The sequence below is a fragment of the Erpetoichthys calabaricus genome, chromosome 1 (genome assembly GCF_900747795.2).
Source record: "Erpetoichthys calabaricus chromosome 1, fErpCal1.3, whole genome shotgun sequence".
In the NCBI taxonomy this organism is placed as follows: domain Eukaryota; kingdom Metazoa; phylum Chordata; class Cladistia; order Polypteriformes; family Polypteridae; genus Erpetoichthys; species Erpetoichthys calabaricus.
This window is the reverse complement of record NC_041394.2, coordinates 47238171-47257819: the sequence shown is the minus strand read 5'-3', so window position 1 is coordinate 47257819 and position 19649 is coordinate 47238171. Positions and strand designations below refer to the sequence as shown.

Genomic DNA, 19649 nt, shown 5'->3' with positions numbered 1-19649 from the left:
TTTCATATTATTTAAACAGCTCTGTGAGAAGTGCAATCTAACAAACCATTTTTCATTGCCTTTGAATTGTAGATTTTAAATACCTTCATTTTTAATCAAAAGAAAACACAACATATTTTATATTTGTAGTTTTAAACAAAGTGTAAAATGCCACTCAATAAACAGTAATCCTAATTCCTAATCTGTGTCAGACATGGATAATGCAGTTAAAAAATGCATAATCTAATATATCCCTATGATTAGACCTAACCTGCAATTTTATAGACTTTGCGCTCTACTCTGTACTTGTTGACTTTTAATTTAATTAAGTGATAATATAATTGAGTCTTATACTGCTCTTCTAAAAGTAACAGATTATTGTTTGGAAAAACATGTATATTTGATGATTATTTATATGAAATTTATTGTATTAAGCATTATTGATCTTGACTTAAAAACTAAAGTGTGATTTCAAACTTTAGGATTTTATTTACATGTTTATGTTTTATTTTGCAGGAAAAATACATTCTTGACACTCATTTTTGTTTTCCAATTCTGCTTCTGTGCATCCAGTGCATTAATTTTGTACTAATAATAAAAGAGTGTTATTTTGTTGTATTGTAATAGCCCAGCCAGAGCTGGTTGCAACTTCTACCAAAGATTCCTTCTTGTTATGAATCTAGCATGTTTCTGTCTTGTACTACTTTGATATTAGATGCCACTGAAGTAGTTCCAAGGGCAACCAAAAATCATAGTTAGCCTTGAACTGCTCTATCGTGCCGAATAGGCCTCTCAAACCAGATTATTTTTTTAGTACTTCTAAACTGTAATGAGAAATTAAGCAAAATAACACCTTTTGTTGACTAACTAAAATGATTACAAAATGCAAGCTTTTGATGAAACTCAGGCCCCTTCTTCAGGCAAGATGTAATACAGAAACTGAAATTACCTAGGACAGGTACAGCATTGGAAAACCTTTAAGTGAGACATCTTAGATGTAAAAAATTAATAGACCTCTCCAGGCTAAGATTCATTTAGCAAGAGAGGAGAACAATGTGTAGTCAAGATCTTTTGATAAGATAACTATCCAACAAAGTCTTTTGAAGATGTTGATGAGTTTTTCATACAATGTGGATCTGTAGTCAGGTTGTCTGGGTCAGTCCGAAAGATGTAAACAATCCTCATATCTTGTTATAAACCTCTTGTCTCTATTTATACCATGTTGTAATGTGTTAAATTTTAACATGAGTTTGACTTCCCATTCTTTTCTCTCTTGCTGTGTTTTGAAGTTACCCATAAGAACTGTGACTTTAAAGTCCTTCTAACATGGCCATGTCCATGGCTGTTGAAGTGAGTTCCTACAGGAATACCCCTATTGCCATGTTTAATGTGGAACCTGTGTAAATTCATTCTTTGGCGGAGTGTTTGTCCAGTTTCTCCCACATAGAGGGCAGTGTTGGAACATTTCATACAGAGAACTAGGTAGAAAGCTTGCATATTATAATCGTTTTAGTTAGCCAATAAAATGTGTCATTTTGCTTGACTTCTTATTACATCCAACACCCCAGTACTACGTCTAAGCTGGATGAGTGTAACCTTGCTATCTCCAAAGGTGTAACCACACAAGATAAATCCTTTACACAAATTGAAAACTCCATAGATGCAATACATCCAAAACTGCCTCTCATAAGGAGTGTGCGGATAGCAAAACATACTGGAGGGAGGACTTAAGGCCTGGAAACAGCTTGATCACAGTATAACAAAAAGAAAAGATTACTGATCTGGAGCTGTGCAGTAGGTGCCAAAATCTAAAGGTAGGTTCTGGGTCTACCCAGCCAATGAAGTTGATGGTTAACCTGTTTGTGTATACGTTCTGGGAATGGGCCTGCACAATCCAACCCTTCAGAGCTAGACAGGGCTAAACACTCACTATAAAGCCCTAGCTTGTTACTCTCTATGGCTTTTGATTGTCCTCTTTCACTACTTTTAATTAATGTATGGCTGATTCCCTTATACAGTAGATGTGTTAGATGTTGTTAAATATGTTTAATTTTCCTAGCCAAACTGTGTCTCTTTATTTAAGATTAAATATTTTTTGTTTAATTTTAAGTTTGTATTTTTTTCACAGCAGGGAATGATCTCTGTGATAGTCTGTCAATTATGTCAACTCGTCCATACCAGAATGACCAGACCAAGTAGCTCTTACTAAAGCTGTGGCTATTCCATATGACCTAAAGTTCATATCTAATGACCTTACTAGTACAGGCTGAGTTGCCTTCTTATTCTTTTTTTTTGTATCAGTGTTTATGCTACTGTTGCTAGGTTTGTTATCTTAGCCTGGCCAGTTTGTAATTCATATTTGTATACAGATATGCACAACATTCCCAAACACCTGTAGCATCAGAGGTCAAAAAATTGAGTTGTTATGCATAATCCATACTACATGCTCCGATCGATCAGCCATCAATCTAAATTGTCCTATTTTCACTGAAAAAAACTCGATCAGTGATTGGGAAATTGGACGATTGCAAAAAAAAAACAATTTTTTTCAGCACGGTAATTTAGTTACAGTGCTCCTTTACTCAAGGTATTACTGTACTTGAGCCAGGGTGTTTTTTATTTATTTATTTTTTTTTGCAGCAAACTTCCTACAGTGTAAACAAAGAGCAGCAAGTCAAGGATTGTTTTACAAGGGAGCTCAGCCTTCATATTAAAGAAAGTGGAGCAATAAACTGAGAAAATGGAATCGGGAGGTCATCCTGTGCAATTAAACAAAAGGTTAGAAAAGCTAGTTTAAGGAATTCAGACCTTTTTATTTTGTCATTTAAATTAAAACAGACACCATTTAAATTTGGACATTAAGCTTTTTAAGTGAGGCAGCTTACATTTTTAATTGGAAAAAGCAAAATGCGCCTTTTACTTTTAAACTTGTTAAGCATGTTAGTCGTATGTCTTTTTGATAAACAACTTATTAACATTTGATAACATCTGCAGCTTTTTAAAATATCTGTACCACGTTTATTATTTGTTGCTGTATGTCCTACAGCAAAGGTTTGGTAAAAAAACAAGTACTACATAATTAAAATGATAGTCCATATTTATTACACGTCAAAAATTACAAATGCCTAGGTGATGCACTGAAGAAAAAAAAGGTTAATAAATGTAGTAACTGAATATTTTAACAGCAAAAAAGCTGTAGTGCAATTAATGATTTAAAATGATTAAAACCCATAATTGCATGTATATTTACATATAAGCAGTGTTTAATCAATTAATTGATTGTGTTTATTTTCTTTTATGTCATATGTATTATGGTTACATATTTTTGTACATATTGTATTAGATAAAGTATGTATTTTAAGGACATTTTATTTATTTTAGTATTTTTATGGTCACTGAACAATAAGCTTACAGAATTTCATCTTGTTAATAAAAATGAACACCTAACATTTGTAGTCTATAGTTTAATTATAAAGATACACTTTGAAAGAGGACATATGGCTTCTATACATCTGGTTATGTAGGAACCTAGTGTGAAATATTTTTTAAAGAGACAAAGGAAAAATAAAATCAGAATCAGTATCGGAATCAGCTAATTAAGTAAAATGAAATCAGTGATTGGTACTGCCCTTGACCAACTTGATCAGAACATCCTATGGGTTGTTAATTGTTTTATTTTTTATTTAATGAAGTGAGTACAGCAATTTTCCTATAGAGTGTGTACATATTCAAAAAAGCAGTAGACAGCACTGTCCATAAAGATTTATATCATAGTGTTACCTGTATATACTGTCATTGAATCCAGAAGCATGCGGAGCATTACCCAGATGTGGTTCTACAATCCACCGATGAGCTGTAAGGAAAATCCATTCTGTATGTGGTGATAGGGATCACCTTTAAATCAGTTCCCCTGGATGACTCTTGCTAGATAAATATAGTTGTTTTTGAATATGAAATGATAAACATTGAATAAAGTGATAGTTAAACCTCCTTGGCGTTAACCCTGAGTGTCTGTCAGGCTCAGAACTCTATGTTAAAATGGTTAACCCTGAGTGTCTGTGGGGAATAGGCTGCTATGACACCATGTACAGCGTTAAGCCCAAATAACAGTTGGTGCAGTATCCCGCTGCCATCCAGTGGATAAAATAACATCCTGCTCCAAAACAGTTGTGAATACTTCTATGAATTTTTCCACTCTGTGGTAACTCCTCAGTGTTCGTGATTGGGGCAGTGCGATCAACCAAAACATACAATAGGGAGGAAATGAAAAATTATAGAGCCAGTTTTACAACAAACTGAAGCTGAACCATTAGCCGAATCAGGTGATAGTGATGACAATGTGAATTGGTTATCAAACGTTGACATGGCTAGTGAAACTGATGCATACGGCACTGCTTGACCAAATTGGCATGATATGCCTGGTAACTTCACTTCGATACTGCAAAGTGCAGTATGTACTTGACAAAAAATCAAAATGATTGGGATCAAGTGGATGGACAAGAAAGGTGTTAGCCCCCTGAACACCGTTTACCATGCAGCAACTGGCAATGTTTGTGTCGGGAAATGTGGAAGTCACAAAGCCTTACACTCTGGTAGCCTATAATAACGAAATGGGCAGATCAAGCACTGACTTTCTACCCTCTCATGCACAAGCAACCAAAAAAATGTGTTTCAAAACGTATTATGTGAAGAATGTGTACTAAATCTGCATCAATACACCAGTGGACACTATAGACATAACTTTCCTATTGCATTGATGTTGACATTTTGGTATTTCCATGTTTCTGTTACACATAATAACATTTTTTCTTTTTGAAAAAAATTCTATGTTTTGGGTAAACATAATGCCAAGGAGGCTAACAAAGAAACTGTCCAATTACAGCCTCCTGAGGCAGAGTTGTGGAAATTAATCATAAAATTTTACATTGTACAATTCTATTTAGCATTTCAAAATAAGAAATTTTAAGAAAACATAAACCTATTTAAAAAAAAAATCACTTAAGGTGCCTGCCATCTAACTGCTAAAAGAAAGAAAGAAAGAAAGAAAGAAAGAAAGAAAGAAAGAAAGAAAGAAAGAAAGAAAGAAAGAAAAGAAAACGTAGTGTCATACCAAGTTACAAGTTGAAATGTGTTGAAAAGCAACCAAACTTGTACTACTGCTACAACTACATTTCAAAGTCAATTTTGTTTTTACATAATTGTATCATAAAGTTCAACTGCCCCAGAAACTTTCATAATTAAATATAGCTGCATTTAGTAATAGTATATTACTAAATTGAAAAAAAAACACATCTCCCCCAGCAGCTTACAACTGCTGCCAATGGGGCACAAAAAGAAATGTGAAGCCAAAGGCCTGACTGGAGATAACCACTTCGAAGAGGCAAATATTTTACATTTAATTGCTTAGCAGACACTTTTATCCAAAGCAACTTTAAAAAGAGCAAGTAAATGTAAATGCAAATATTTTGGTTTCAGAAAGCATTCTATCCTTATTTTTGAGGTATGATTATAACCACAAAACACACTTAGAAATAAATAATATTTAGCCTAGATATTGTTTTTCCTGAGTAACAGGTACTTGTTCATGTTTTTAGGGCAAATTAACATAGGATACACTTTTACCTCACGGAACTTATCTTTTAAATATAATGAAAGACTGATAATATAAAAAATATATATTTCTTAAAGAGTGGTCAAGGAGATAAATACAAAGGCACACTTGCTCAAATGTTCTCCTCATTATACTACTACTATTTACTAATAATGTGTGTAGTTTAGTACACTTTCCTTGGTTATCATTTCCTCAGTGACTGGCATTATGCAAACAAAGAAGCCCTGTAGTGTTATTTCAAAGTTAAAAGCCAATTGCAGGAAAAAAGGAAGGCAGCAGAGAGGCTTGTTAACAAGCAGAAGGACAAAACACAATAAAATTGTTGCAGGGTAAATTGTATGACATCAAACACACACATGCCGGGGTAAATAGCCTCCCCGCAGTGTTGTGTCTGGGATTAAAGTGTTTGTGGAGTCAGAAGGATGTTTGTCAGGTTGTGTTGTCAGCATGTGCGTGTGTTTCCAGTGCAACACCATCTAACAGAAAGCCAACATGCACTACATCTGCAAAGATGAAATGCAATGTCCCCCCATTTACATGAGTAAGAGACAGACACAAAATGACATTCCATTTATTAGCATTTATTAACAATAGCACACAAACAAACACATGCAGGCCAACATGAATTCTGCACAAACAGCATAGAAATTGCACTTACACTTTTAAATTCATGCCGTCCCTTCAATTCAGTTGTTATCCATAATATAAATTAAGCAAGCCACATTTTACTGTATGTCTGACTGAATTACCAATTTAGGGTTTTCTAAATGAGTTTAGTTTCACATCTTTAACTTATTAAACCCTGCCATCATGCAGCTTTGGTATATGACTGGCTTATTGAACAAAAAAAAGTGTGAATAGTATTTGTCACTCAGGTTTATAGAGAATTTACCAGCATTGTCCCAAAATTAAGATCCTTTGGGAGACCTTCCCTCCTCAACACCCTCCTAGTAGTTTTCTTACTCTTGAATCACTCAGGAGAGCAGAAATAGAATGACTGCTATTTCAAGGTGACATTTGGCATATGAAGTCAGACAGTAATACTGACTATGGCCAGGTGTACCCAGTTAAGTCAGACGCTGGGTGACAAACAACCATGGGGATTTAGGGAGGAAGGACTCTCTAAGATGAACAACACACAAGATTTACATGAAGTGACCTACTTCCTGGACTGGCCACTTTAAGAAAAATGAAAATATGGTTATGTCACTGTTGAATCTTATCTTTCTTGTCTGTAAAATTACAATTATTTGTCTTTAATTGTGAAATTAGCAATTGGCAAGTATATCCCACCTATGACATTGCTGGATGAGCCTTCCTTCACAGCAACCTTTAATATTTATAAGTATTAAAATATTATGCTTTTATGTCAAATTACATCAATGTGATGCATCAAAAAATAATGTTTCTACTTACAGAAGAAAATGAAAATTGATGATGATGATCAGGAAATAAGCTTTCAGTTGCTTAAATACAAAGCTCAGAAACACAGCCACACTTTTGACCTTCACTGCAGCTCCCTACAGTTTTAATGCATCGGTTTTATGAAGGCAACTCGTTTCCATCTCTGGCGTGTAACTTGAGCGCTTTGTGTCATCCCACTTTTGGAGTAAAGTGCCTAGTCAAACTAAAGGTCCTATGACTAGATTTTGCTATTTCACAATTCACAGAAATGCTTGTGTAATAAAATAACGGGGAAGCAAGCAAGACACCTTCATATTAACTTCTTTCACTTTGTTGAGGTTCTCTGAAATTCCTCCCCAAACAAATATGACCCAGAGGCCTCAACATTCTCTTCACACATCTGCCTTTCCTCCAGTGTTCTCAGGAATGGCCAAAGCAGGAGCTCTATAAACCTCTCCTCTAAGACACCTAAAAGGAAGAACAGCCGATCTAATGACTGGCAGGCAAAAGCACAGAAAGATGTTACTCAGAGAGGTGTGCAGCCCTGAAAGCCAAGTTCAAAGGGAAGTCCTTCTGTCCTCCAACAGTATGTATGCCAAAATAGGCTTCCCAAAAGGCCCAAAGAAACCAAACCCCAAAAGGAAACCTGAATAACTCGAAGTCACAACAGGTCAAGTGTGAACAGCAGAAGAAGAGACTCTTTCTCTGTGCAAGAACTTCAACTTTATCTTGCAAATTTTTCTTCCCCTTATTGTCTCCCAATGTAATATGCTACTGTCTGAGGATATTTGCATTAAACAATATTTGGTTTAGGTGATTTACCACTTCAGTTGTTCTGCACTTTATTAAGGTCAATCTTGCTGTAGGCAGGATGGGGATGATCTATCTTTAAATCCCAGTTTCATAATTTTCTATGCAAGATTTATATTAAAACCTCATAACTTCAATGGTTTTCCTGCCTTAACCTAAAGATGTGTGTATCAAGTTGATTTTAACTGTAAAACTGGCTCAGTGTGGGTCTGGCTGTTAATGTGTTCTGTTGCCCTTGTCCTTGGCTTGTACGCAGTCCTACCAGGGGAAGTTCTTTCCTCCCAGTCTTCAGATATGGAAGAATATGTTTTTCCTGCCTTTTGGGAAGTTCTATTTAAAATAAATACTTTTTTGTGATTCAATCCTTTAAAGTCTTGCATTTTGCCTCCCTTCTTGCAGACAGTGAAATAATTTATTAAAGTCGTGTGTCGATCAAAGGCGTGGTAAAGGGCCCTTTTTTCTTGGCTTACTTCATTGATTCCTGTCTTTCTACCTTATACTTGAAGCCTTTTCTTTTTGTAATATTCTAATCCCAGCACAATGAAAACATGCAAGTAACAAGCAATGTTTGCTTTTAACATGTTTTCAGTTCTTTAATGTCTTTCCAAAAGCACATATACACTGTTACGCACGTGCGCATGGGAGGCAACTAAAGGGCTGGAATGAGGGCAACTCCGAATCAGACCGGGATGTGGCAGAGTGCACTGATTCTTTTTCTCGGTTTCCTGAAGACCATTCACAGGAAATTCCGCCTGACCCTGTTGATGTCATTTCCGGGTCAGAACCCATGGATGAAGACCTTTCCAGTTCCGAACCCTTTGATGTCATGTCCGGGCCCAAGCCTATGGTTGAAGACCCTTCTGGTCCCGGCCCCTTTGACGTCACTTCCTATACTAACCTTTAAAAATCTCCACCTTTTCCCTATTCCCTCAGTTCTGTTGTGGATTCCGATCTGTGCACACCGGTGCTATCACTTGTTTGTTCAATTCTGCAGCCAGGATACACAATATATGGGTGGCTGCCCCAAACCTTGCTATGGCTCTTGTTCGAGTTTGTGGCAACACATACACAATCACTGCAGACATCTAGGTGGTGTCTTTCCATAATACAGCTGGGTAACAGCATTCTAATATGGTGTGTTAGGCTATGAAATAAGCTTGGATTATTCTGATTAGTCCTTTCGTAAATATATATCTGTTGTATCATTTGTAATAAGCAACCTAACATTCAAAAACCTAATGCAGAGCACTTGTCTTCCACAAGGATGCAGTGTTGCATTACTACTGCCTATGGGCTGCACACTAGCAGTTTAGCCACATTTAATAAAGCCTGGACACATGCATACTCCGTGATTTAGTATATTTTTAGTGAAGTTTAAAAATTGCAATATGTAGTTTGCATTGGTTGGCATACTGTAGCTTGTACATTTCTTTGTTTTTGTTTATGATTTTTTTTTTTAGCCTTACAGTTTTGCTGTTTTTTTGTTGTTTTTTTTTACTACGCCCTTTTATTTTTGCTTTTTTAACCCATTCTGTGATAAGGTCATTCATATATGTTGGGTGGGTAGTGCTGTTCTACACCTGCTTGAATACATATAGCTGTTATTTGAACTTCTTACTGAATAAGCCCTGTCGTCAGAAGCATCAGAGACACCTATTTACTTTAAGGTTACAGGAAGGTAAAGGTGAAAGCGGAAGTCACCCCGTCGATTTCCATCCTTAACTCGGAGTTACTTAAGTAAGGCTGCCAACAAAAAAGGAGACCCACAGAGAAACAGAGAGAAGTGGTACAGCAGAAATCCCACAAAGTGTAAATTTTGAAATTTTCTCGTACCTCTGCTGAGATGTCTGTTTTTGACGCTTTTTGATGCACACTGCGGTGATAATGCAGATTATGACCAAAATTAGGCAAGCAACACAAATGCCAATGATGACACCTAAAAAGACAAGGAACACATTTGGTCATTGATGATGTATCGGTTTTATGCATCATTAAACAGTGTTGTACATTTCTACAGCATTGGAGTCCCATAAATGTGATTGTCCCCAAGCCATATTTGTGTCATTTGATGAAACAAATGCACCATATTCCCATTTAATTCCTATGTTTAGAGTATTAGAGAGGGGAAGAGAATGACTACCCAAACCAAGAACCCCCCTCACCAATGTACAATAGTGGTCAAAAGTTGTGGCAGTGACACAAATGTTTTGTTTTGCAAGCAGATTTTTTTTTTACAAGTTTCTATTGTATACTGAAGAACAATTATAAACATGTTATATGTTTCAAAGGCTTTTATTGGCAAATACATCAAATTTATTTGGACACAATACAGTATTTACAGTGTTGACCCTTCTTCTTCATAACTTCTGCAATTTGCTCTGGCATGCTGGGTATCAGCTTCTGGGCCAAATCCTGACTGATGGTGATCCATTCTTACCTTGTTAGTGCTTGGAGTTGATCACAATTTGTGAGCTTCTGCTTGTCCACCTGCATTTTGAGAAGTGACCACAGGTTCTCAATGGATAAAGCTCTGGGGAGTTTGCTGGCCATAGGATTCATCCGAAAAATAACTTTGCACCAGACTTTTGCTGTCCAATCTTTGTACTGGACAGAAGAGTCTTCTTTGCTGCCCTTCTTGACTCAAGGCTGTTGTCCAAAAGTCTTCGCCTCACTGTGCATGCAGATGCACTCATACCCACCTCCTGGTAACACTGAACAAGCTCTGCACTGATGGCAACACGATTCTGTAGCTGACTCCTCAGGAGAAGACGGTCCTGGCGCTTGCTGGACACTTTTACCTCATCATTTTGTGCCAGGGCCAAAATAAGTGAAAATAGGTTTTTGTGATACAGTTAACTTTTTATGCTAATGAAGCACTTTGCAATTAATCATTATGCATCTGATCATTCTGCACATTAACATAAAAACAATGTGAACTGCCACCACAAAAACTGAAGCCGCAAATTTTGCAAAACACATTTGTATCACTGCCACTATTGCCACTATTGTATTGTAATTTTATCCCAAAATTGTTATACTTTTTTACAATCATTATTCATAAATGTGAAATACAACTATGAATTCATTTGTGTATTGCCGTTGACCGCAGTAGAAGCTAAATCGGCGGCACCCACCGTGTGGTAAAGTTACATCATGCACCAACGCCGAAGGACTAGTCAAGGACTAGTGCTATCTAGAGTGTTAGTGATTCTTTAAGGCCAACTCTGGCACCGACTTACCTTGTGGAAGTGGATGTGGCATTGGAATGATATGGCTGGACGTGTCTGAGTAACAAATTGATTTGTTAGAATACATTCTTTTTCTTGCAAGTGAAAAAAAAAGTTAATTTTAACTTTTTGATCATCCCTGTACTGACTTTTAATGTGAGAAATGAATAGCGTCTTGGGTAAATCCCCTTCCTGTGCTGCATGATGACATTACTATGGAACATAATCTTGGAAATTAAGGCATTTGGGGCCAAAGGAGACTTCTCTAGACAATTAATTGGATACTTTAAGAAAATGTGCGTGAAGCAGAAACCCTTGGCAAACACTTAAACCTGCTAATAAACCTGTAAATATTCAAAGATGAGACCTGTGGCCCAGTCTGGGGAGGCTGACAGATTTGTTACTCAAGTGCCTTTCACATTTGTCACAGATGTTCTGGTAGTGGTGCTAGGCTTCTTGTAAATCAGAAGAGTAGACATGATGTCCAGCTAAGTTTTTCTTTCTTTTCCTTCTGGGTGATCCATGTCCTTTTTGGGGGGGAGATATCTAAATCTGTCAGTTATAGTTAACATATGTATTCCTACCTGGTGTAGTGACTTTTATGTCAGAATAGCGAACAGTGCAATCTGGCGGCATCCATCCCAGCTGACAAACGCATTCCAGTCTGTGATTGCAGACCTGCCAAGGCAAGTGAATACATGACAGTTACTGCCAACTTTTCAATACGTTCATGTGAAAATTACCTCTCTCTCTTATGGCATAGTTTTAAAAATAACATCAGAAGTAAATATATAATGACTCCTTTTTATCCATCCATTATCCAACCCGCTGAATCCGAACACAGGGTCACGGGGGTCTGCTGGAGCCAATCCGAGCCAACACAGGGCACAAGGCAGGAACCAATCCCAGGCAGGGTGCCAACCCACTGCAGGACACACACAAACACACCAAGCCCAATTTAGAATCGCCAATCCACCTAACCTGCATGTCTTTGGACTTTGGGCGGAAACCCACGCAGACACAGGGAGAACATGCAAACTCCACGTAGGGAGGACCCGGGAAGCGAACCCAGGTCCCCAGGTCTCCCAACTGCGAGGCAGCAGCGCTACCCACTGCGCCACCGTGCCACCCCTTGTTATGGTGACATTTGCTAAATTAGCTTTTTTTTGTTAGGAGCAGTAATTTTAGAACAGATAACAGCTTGGCTCTCTTTGCCTTTGTTTAAAAAGCAATGGAATTCTTACTGCTTGTCCCTTGCACTTGGAAGAGCAGTTGGCTGATCTGTAAGCAGCTTGCATATCAACACATCCATTGTCAATGCAGACCTGAAGGTAAAAAACAATAAGTCATTGTTTAACAAAAAAAATGCTTTATCTTTAAAGAATTTATTCTAATTCATTAAGGCTAGTGCAGCTTACTAAAGGCTTTAATATTTGGTATAGTGATTTAATACTAGCAAGTAAAATCCTTTTTGACATATTTAGAATTGCAATCGGGTGCTTAATTGAACTTAAGAAATAAGTAAACTCCAAGTAGTTTGGGTCTTTAGAAATCCATTTAAAATAGCTAGCGCCTGTTTTTAGACCAGAGAGGGTTAGCAGGAGAATTCAAACCCAAGTGTGTGTTTACTTTATCTTAGAGCACACTCTGTACCTTCAAAGACAAACAGGTTTCTTTACTATGTTAAATAGTGTATGTACTTCATTTTGTTTTATGGCCTGTATCATGTGGTGAATGTCTTATTGTTTTTTTTCACACCAAAACCTAGTGGGTGCTCGACCTTCTTTTACCCCACCAGGTGACACCTTACCTGTTGATCACCACACCTTGTACCTGGCAGTACCAGTCCCTGAAACTGTTCGTTTTGGTCGTAGAAGCTTGCTTTGCAGTCCCCAATTGAAACCATCCTTCCAGTGCTGGGGTTTGGTAATCCACCAGTGCAGAACAGTTTTCCACATTTTACATCTCTTTGAAAAGGCAAGAAAAAGGGATAACAGCTAGATGAGTTTTTACGTACAGTATGAAAGTGTCTCACATGATTAAACTGGCAGCTTGAAATATTTAGCTTGTCAGCATGATGGGGCTGTTTGTTGGCTGCTGTCTCAACTTTTTTCTGTGTAGAATTTGCATGTTCTCCCATTGTCTGTGTGGGTTGTCTTTCCACATCTGCCAAGACCTATGGGTTAACTTAACAGGTGGTTCCAAATTGGCCCCATGCGAGTGTTAGTGTCAGTATCTGTGAGAGATGGCCTGTCTAGGGCTGCTGTCAGGCGAGACCTCAGTGTAGCCCCTCCATGCCCTGAATTGGATTAAAGGAATGCTCCACTCAAAAATGATATTATTTTTATATGTTACTTATCCCATGTAGTCTCTAGTGGCGGTCGAGAAAAAATGTTAATCTCACGTTTTCATGCAGAATGGAGAGAGAAAATAGAAATGAATAGTGACCAACAGGCAAATGATCTCAAAAAGCTCCAACAGAACAAGTGTTGCATAATCCACATGTCAGTTGTCCCGTCGTAAGCACAGAACAGGCAAAAGAGGAAAGTCTTCAGTTTAAAACGTCTTTCCCGTAATGTTTTAGCTCCCTGGTTGTGATTTGTGCTGTTTATTACTGAGGGTGTCTATTTAACAATATTTTTGCAAGTTTTGACTATACAACTGAATAACTGACATGGGGATTATTTGATTTCAATAACATGAGATTTTTTTTTCCACTGACTTTTTCTAATTGTTGGCTGTTGTACAGCTTTGTTCACTATTGGATTCTATCAAATCATAAATTTTTATTTACATTCTGCATGTAAATGTGAAATTAAGATTTTTCCTCAGCCACCACCACAGACTACATGGGGTATGTATCATGTGGAATAAAGTATCATTTTGGGTGGAGTGTTTGAGGAGGTTTAATTTTAGGTTTTACTACTATTAATAACAATTCAAAATGTTGATACAACTTATAAGAGTTTAGAGTATACGAGTGTTCATTAAGAAAAATATGTCAAAATTAAGAATTGCTAATAACAACATATATGTGTTGTGCAAATGTGACCTATTGTCACCTGGGCTATTGTTAAAAATTAGGGCTGGATTAGGATTTAAACATTTTACCACAGCTCATATTCACATGTTAGGGCTGATTTAGAGTTTGCATTCACCGCTCATGTGGTCGGAGTATTCTTTACAGAGCCGAAATTTGAGTTATGAAGAAAATGTGCTTTAAAAAAAGAAAAAGTAATGTGTTGCTTATTTTAAATTAATCTGTTGTATTTGTCAGCCTTAAAGTAGAAATGATTTTAAAAAATGAAATAGGTTTTTCCTCTATAATTAATTGTTAAATATTAAGGTTAGCTGCTCATGTGCCTTAACAGAGTTAGATTTAGTAGAGCAATGAAAATCTTTAAAATCACAGTAGAACGATAGAGGAACTTTACATGGCTCTCTAATTTAAACTGCTGCAGAAGAACTATTATGGTAACTACACTACAATGTGGACAGGCTGTGTTACAGAAGGGAAAACATTATTAATTTAATAAAAGGTAAATGAAGAACAAGAAACAAATGCTAGAAATATAGGGACTACAGTAAAACCACAAGTAACTTTAACATTATCAGCAGCTTTGAAGTAAAGTCAAGTCAATGTAAAATTTAAAAAAAGAAAAACTATACACTTCATTTTTTATATGGTGTAAATGAACTACTATTGTTAAATTTAGTGCATGTTTCTTTGTAGTTATGTAGTTAGTATGGTGTTATGATTTAAAATCGCTTTTAATTAATCATCTCTCTATTTTAAAAAAAAATCTTGTGACGATACGAGACTTTTTCCCTGCAACGATACGTTATCTTTTTAAGAGAGACACTTTTACTTCCCGCGAGACGGTCAAGTCATGTCATACTTACAACTTTTGGAAGCAAGTCCCGTGATACACATGCTGAGCAGGTTAGAGATAATGGAACTAGGAAAATTCGAAAGTCTCAAAAAAATGAGAGTAAAGATCGCATTAGCGCAAACAAATGGAAAATATTACTTGGTGAAATAACGGAACAGAGGAAAGAGATCAAATAGTGTTTGAGGATGTCTGGGGGAGAAGAGAGACAAGGCAGTGAGACAAAAGGACAAAAGGACAGCTGCTGTACAGGCTTTTAAACGTTCGAAGCGCCACACGACATGCAGATCACGCGGCACGGCAGCAGCAGCAATCCAGAAGCTGATCGAGCAAAGAGGAGGTAAAAAAAAAAAACAAACTGTATTTGTTATCCATTGTATTATCCGTTTAAGAGGGGTTTCGGAGGAGGGTCCGCATCTCCTTGGGGTGAGTTCAGCTTCCCTCTTCACAATGGTGCATAACGCTGGCTGCAGGGCAGGGGTTGGTGAGCAAAGCAAGAAGGGGGCAAAGCCCCCTAGTTTATCAAAATCTTAAGGCCACATCACATTACACAATGTTTCCAGTGATTCTCAGTCATAGGCTTCATTTATATAATCTTAGCAAGTTGCAGACAGACTAGTTGTAAGGGTGGGCGTGTGGGCTTTGGTGAGTGCTCATCCAGAAGTACAGCGCATATAAATAGTGCAGCAATGAGGAATAAGGAATGCGGGTGTTTTAAACCTCACAAACAGAAGAGAAGTTAGTCTGTCTCATGTCTCATGTTTTTACGTATCAAGACAGAATGGAAAATAAGGGGAAGAAAAAGATCAGAGACTGCGGATTAACTCGCTGTGCCAGTTAACCCCTCATACAGCTTGGGCCCTGTCGGGCAACGCACTATTGGCTGTCACAAAAAGTGGCGACCTTTTTTGGGTCATGATGTCGCTTTTGGGACAGGTCTCAAAATTATAAAAGTTTACTTAGTTTAAGAGATCATCTCATTTAAGAGATTCAAAAATTAAGGGAACATCAAAATGATTTCCTGAGGTTTGCTGTTTAATTTGTGGCCTCCTTTCAAAGACTGGCATGTACTGTACTCTTATTTATATATCAGAATGTACCATACTTAAGGCAGTTACAAATATTTAATAATAACGCTTCTTTAGTACATTATTGTTCTGTAGTCTGTTACATTTTAGTAAAGTACAGCCCACTTGCAGCTAGAAATTACCATGAGTGTCATATAAAAAAATGACAGCTATACCAACACATTGTGCACAATAGCCCGTGTACTGGCAGTTGCAGGGAATATTTTAATAAAATGAGTTACAATCACAACTGATTGTATTTGTACAGTGAAATGTTACCTTGGACAACTCACACACCATCACTCAGCCCTTGTAAGTGGGAGAACAGCCAACATTTACACTCTTTACTGGAGGAGTCACACAGCTTTTTCTAAAACAGTTGTTTGACAAGAAGTCCATTTTTGCTGATAAAGCACTTATTGCTCAAGAAACTTTCTCTGCTTCATTTTAGTTGTCTCGCCTGTTAAGCGTTTTGAATCTTAATTGCTTATTTTAGCCTTAAACAGCTGCATTCACTGCTTTTAATTGCTCCTTATTAGCAATAAGTGGCAAATGACAAAGGAACCAGCAGTTCTTCATCTAGCTTGTTTGCAGTTACACCTCTGTGTGTTCATTGTGCACTATTTGGAGTAATAAAATACTTAGGAGGAAAGTGACGAGAAAAAAAGTATAGGAGTGAGAATTATTCTTCTGCTTTAGGCTTTAAATCATTTGGATAATAACCTTAAAAAGGGAAGAATCTACAATATAAGAATGACCTGACATTGCAGAGTTAAAACACTAACAAGCCATGAAATTCCATCAGATCTGTTATTGGCAGGGATTGCTTTCTACTTAGGCAACTGGATTGAAACAAAAACTTGCAGCCCTCCAGAACTGACGCTGCTCGTGATCTTGGCTATCTGTCATTCCTGACAGTTTAAAGTTTTAATAGATAAACACTAATAGATTATTTTCAGATTTGTTTAAACATTGAAAATGATCATACTCACTTTTGCTGGCAGGCAATATAACCAGTTGAAGTTCGCTTGCAGAATGCATAGTACTGCCCCCCGGTATTCAGATTGAAACAACGGTCAGGTGCCACTAAAGCATCTGTGGAGGGAAACAAAGCGAAGTCAAAGTGGAGTGTGGCACTCTTTGTTAACTGGAGGTAAAGTGTGTTGGTTATCAGTTAGGCCCAAGAATTTTCATATGAAATACCGAACATCACATTGCACTTTTCATTGTATCGAGTACCTACCCAGAATACCATCAAATCTAAAGAAAATGTGAGAATGTAATCATTGGTGTTGAAGGAAAAAAGAAAAATCAACTTCTGATTGCAATTACAGTGCCAAAGTATGTATGGTTGTGAAATACTTTAAACAAAAGTTTTTTCATAGAAACAATAAATTCTTGTGTATAGATTGTAGATGACAGTAAAATGTTCAGTGTCATCAGCATCAGCTGTAATGTTTAAAATTGGAATGAATTAGTAAATTAGAGGGCAGCACGGTGGCGCAGTGGGTAGCGCTGCTGCCTCGCAGTTGGGTGATCTGGGGACCTGGGTTCGCTTCCCGGGTCCTCCCTGCGTGGAGTTTGCATGTTCTCCCCGTGTCTGCGTGGGTTTCCTCCAGGCGCTCCGGTTTCCTCCCACAGTCCAAAGACATGCAGGTTAGGTGGATTGGTGATTCTAAATTGGCCCTAGTGTGTGCTTGGTGTGTGGGTGTGTTTGTGTGTGTCCTGCGGTGGGTTGGCACCCTGCCCAGGATTGTTTCCTGCCTTGTGCCCTGTGTTGGCTGGAATTGGCTCCAGCAGACCCCCGTGACCCTGTGTTCGGATTCAGCGGGTTGGAAAATGGATGGATGGATGGATAGTAAATTAGATGGCAACAGGAAGAGGTGAGTGCTCAAAGATGGAGTTGGACTGTTAACATTCAATATAAATATAGAATAGCAAAGAGGAAGCTGAGTTACAAATAACACATTTACTTTTTATTTAGGGTTTATATTAACAAAGGTTACACTGGTCTACAAAAAATATTTTTTGTTTGCTACTGGGAACTTCAGAGCAGCTCTTTATTACGTTTTTTACACGGATTTCATATATGAAATTGGAATTAAGCTAGCACATCAGATTTTAGAGATACACATCATTGCCGTTTTGACACTTTTGAATATTAATATAAAATATCAACACAATATCTAGAGTTTGGATTCTGTCCCATCAAAATTGTCTGAATGTGTTTATTCTGAAAATAAACCAGAAGACGAGACCAGAGACACTGACGTAAATATTCTTTAAAATCTACCTCAATATAAAAGCGAGGTCAGTGTGCTCAAAATTGTCTGAGGTAATTGCTTTTGCGCTTGTACTGCACATCCGTCTCTCTTTGCAAGAACCAACAGTAGTCACCCATCATGCTCGGAGTGAATTTTCCCTGATATCAGTTTTCCATCACCTTTATATCTTGATGAAATCTTTCCCAATACTCATCTCTGACATCGCTTAGATTTGGTGGAAAAAAGTCGAGATGAGAATGTAAAAAATGCGTCTTCAGTGACTTTCTGGCTCCCGTAAGCTGATATACTTTCTGCATATTCTCCACAAGCTCAGTATAATTCTCTGCTCTGTGACTGTCAAGAAAATTCTGGACAACCTGCATGAATGAGGAAGGTGTTGATTCAGTGGGCTTAAGTTTCCTTTTGAACTCCTCGTCAAGCATCAGTTCACGTATTTCACGGCCAACAAAAACACCTTCCTTAATTTTGGCTTCATTTTTCTTGAGACCAAACTTATTTCTTAAATGCTGAAACACATCGCCTTTACTGTCCAGTCACCCTAGTTGTCCAAGACCGGGAACATCATAACTAAAAAAATGGGACATGCTGGACGAAAACAGCTTTCAGATTTGGAGTCAACAAGTGAAATTTGTTAAAGTGCAGGTGAAAGAATCCCAGTAGCAAAATGCTTGTTGACCAGTGTTATCATTCTCAAGGTTTTGTGGAAGAAATAAAACGACTGTTAAGGTGCATAAATTTAAACTGTATATTCTGTAATGGAGCAGAAATGGATGCATAGCTCTTTGAGAAAAACAAAATGAAAAGCAGCAGGGTTGTGCTAGCAAGGAAAAAGTGAAACATTGATACAGCCTTAGTGTATTAATTTGGATTTCTTGAAATTCTGTGTGAAGTTAGGTTTGAAAGGTGTAGATGCACTGGGATGTGTGTAATGAATAGTAATGCTATTTTTGTCCCACTCAAGAAATCATATCTGCTGATCTCATCTCCAGACCATATCAATTTAAACAATTGAAAATCACAGAAAAAGTCAAATTTAGTGGCTGTATGCCAACCTGCCAGCACAGTCATGCTCACCAGCTTCAGTAACAACCAGTAATGTGCGGCCTGATAGAGTCAGCACTGTTCAAAGGGTTAACAGGTATGGTCAGTTCAGCCATTCTTTCCATTTTGTAGAGGTTTGTAAAATATGAGACATAAGAGACACAAGCTTCTCTTGTTTATGAGGTTCAAAATTCCTGCGTTCCTTATCCCTTGCTGCTGCGTTATATGAATTGCACTTCTGGATGAGCATTCATTGATTGTCAGCTCTCTCACACACAGAACCCATCTGAGTCATGGACTAGTTAGCGTGAGTTGCTAGGTATGTCACATCACAT

At 37.5% G+C, this 19649-nt stretch overlaps 1 protein-coding gene and 1 long non-coding RNA gene across 5 annotated transcripts in view; one reads left to right on the top strand and one right to left on the bottom strand.

Annotated features, from left to right (window-relative positions):
• The window catches only part of adam28 (ADAM metallopeptidase domain 28), a 129011-nt gene that overhangs the window by 45206 nt on the left and 64156 nt on the right, over window positions 1-19649 (bottom strand). The window contains exons 15-21 of one of the 4 annotated variants that reach the window (XM_028798948.2): window positions 16981-17083; window positions 12842-12998; window positions 12276-12356; window positions 11616-11709; window positions 11044-11088; window positions 9638-9740; window positions 7213-7462 (exon numbers count right to left, since the gene is read on the bottom strand). In XM_028798948.2, the coding sequence (XP_028654781.1) occupies window positions 7387-7462; window positions 9638-9740; window positions 11044-11088; window positions 11616-11709; window positions 12276-12356; window positions 12842-12998; window positions 16981-17083 (659 nt within the window). In that variant the 3' untranslated portion in view covers window positions 7213-7386. Of the gene's footprint in view, window positions 1-7212; window positions 7463-9637; window positions 9741-11043; window positions 11089-11615; window positions 11710-12275; window positions 12357-12841; window positions 12999-16980; window positions 17084-19649 lie in introns of those variants that run through there. The other 3 variants (XM_028798933.2, XM_028798955.2, XM_028798940.2) reach the window with 3 other exon arrangements.
• LOC127527008 (uncharacterized) lies at window positions 6694-7269 on the top strand. Its single transcript, XR_007934364.1, has 2 exons — window positions 6694-6994; window positions 7054-7269. It is a non-coding gene; the product is annotated as an uncharacterized LOC127527008 (long non-coding RNA).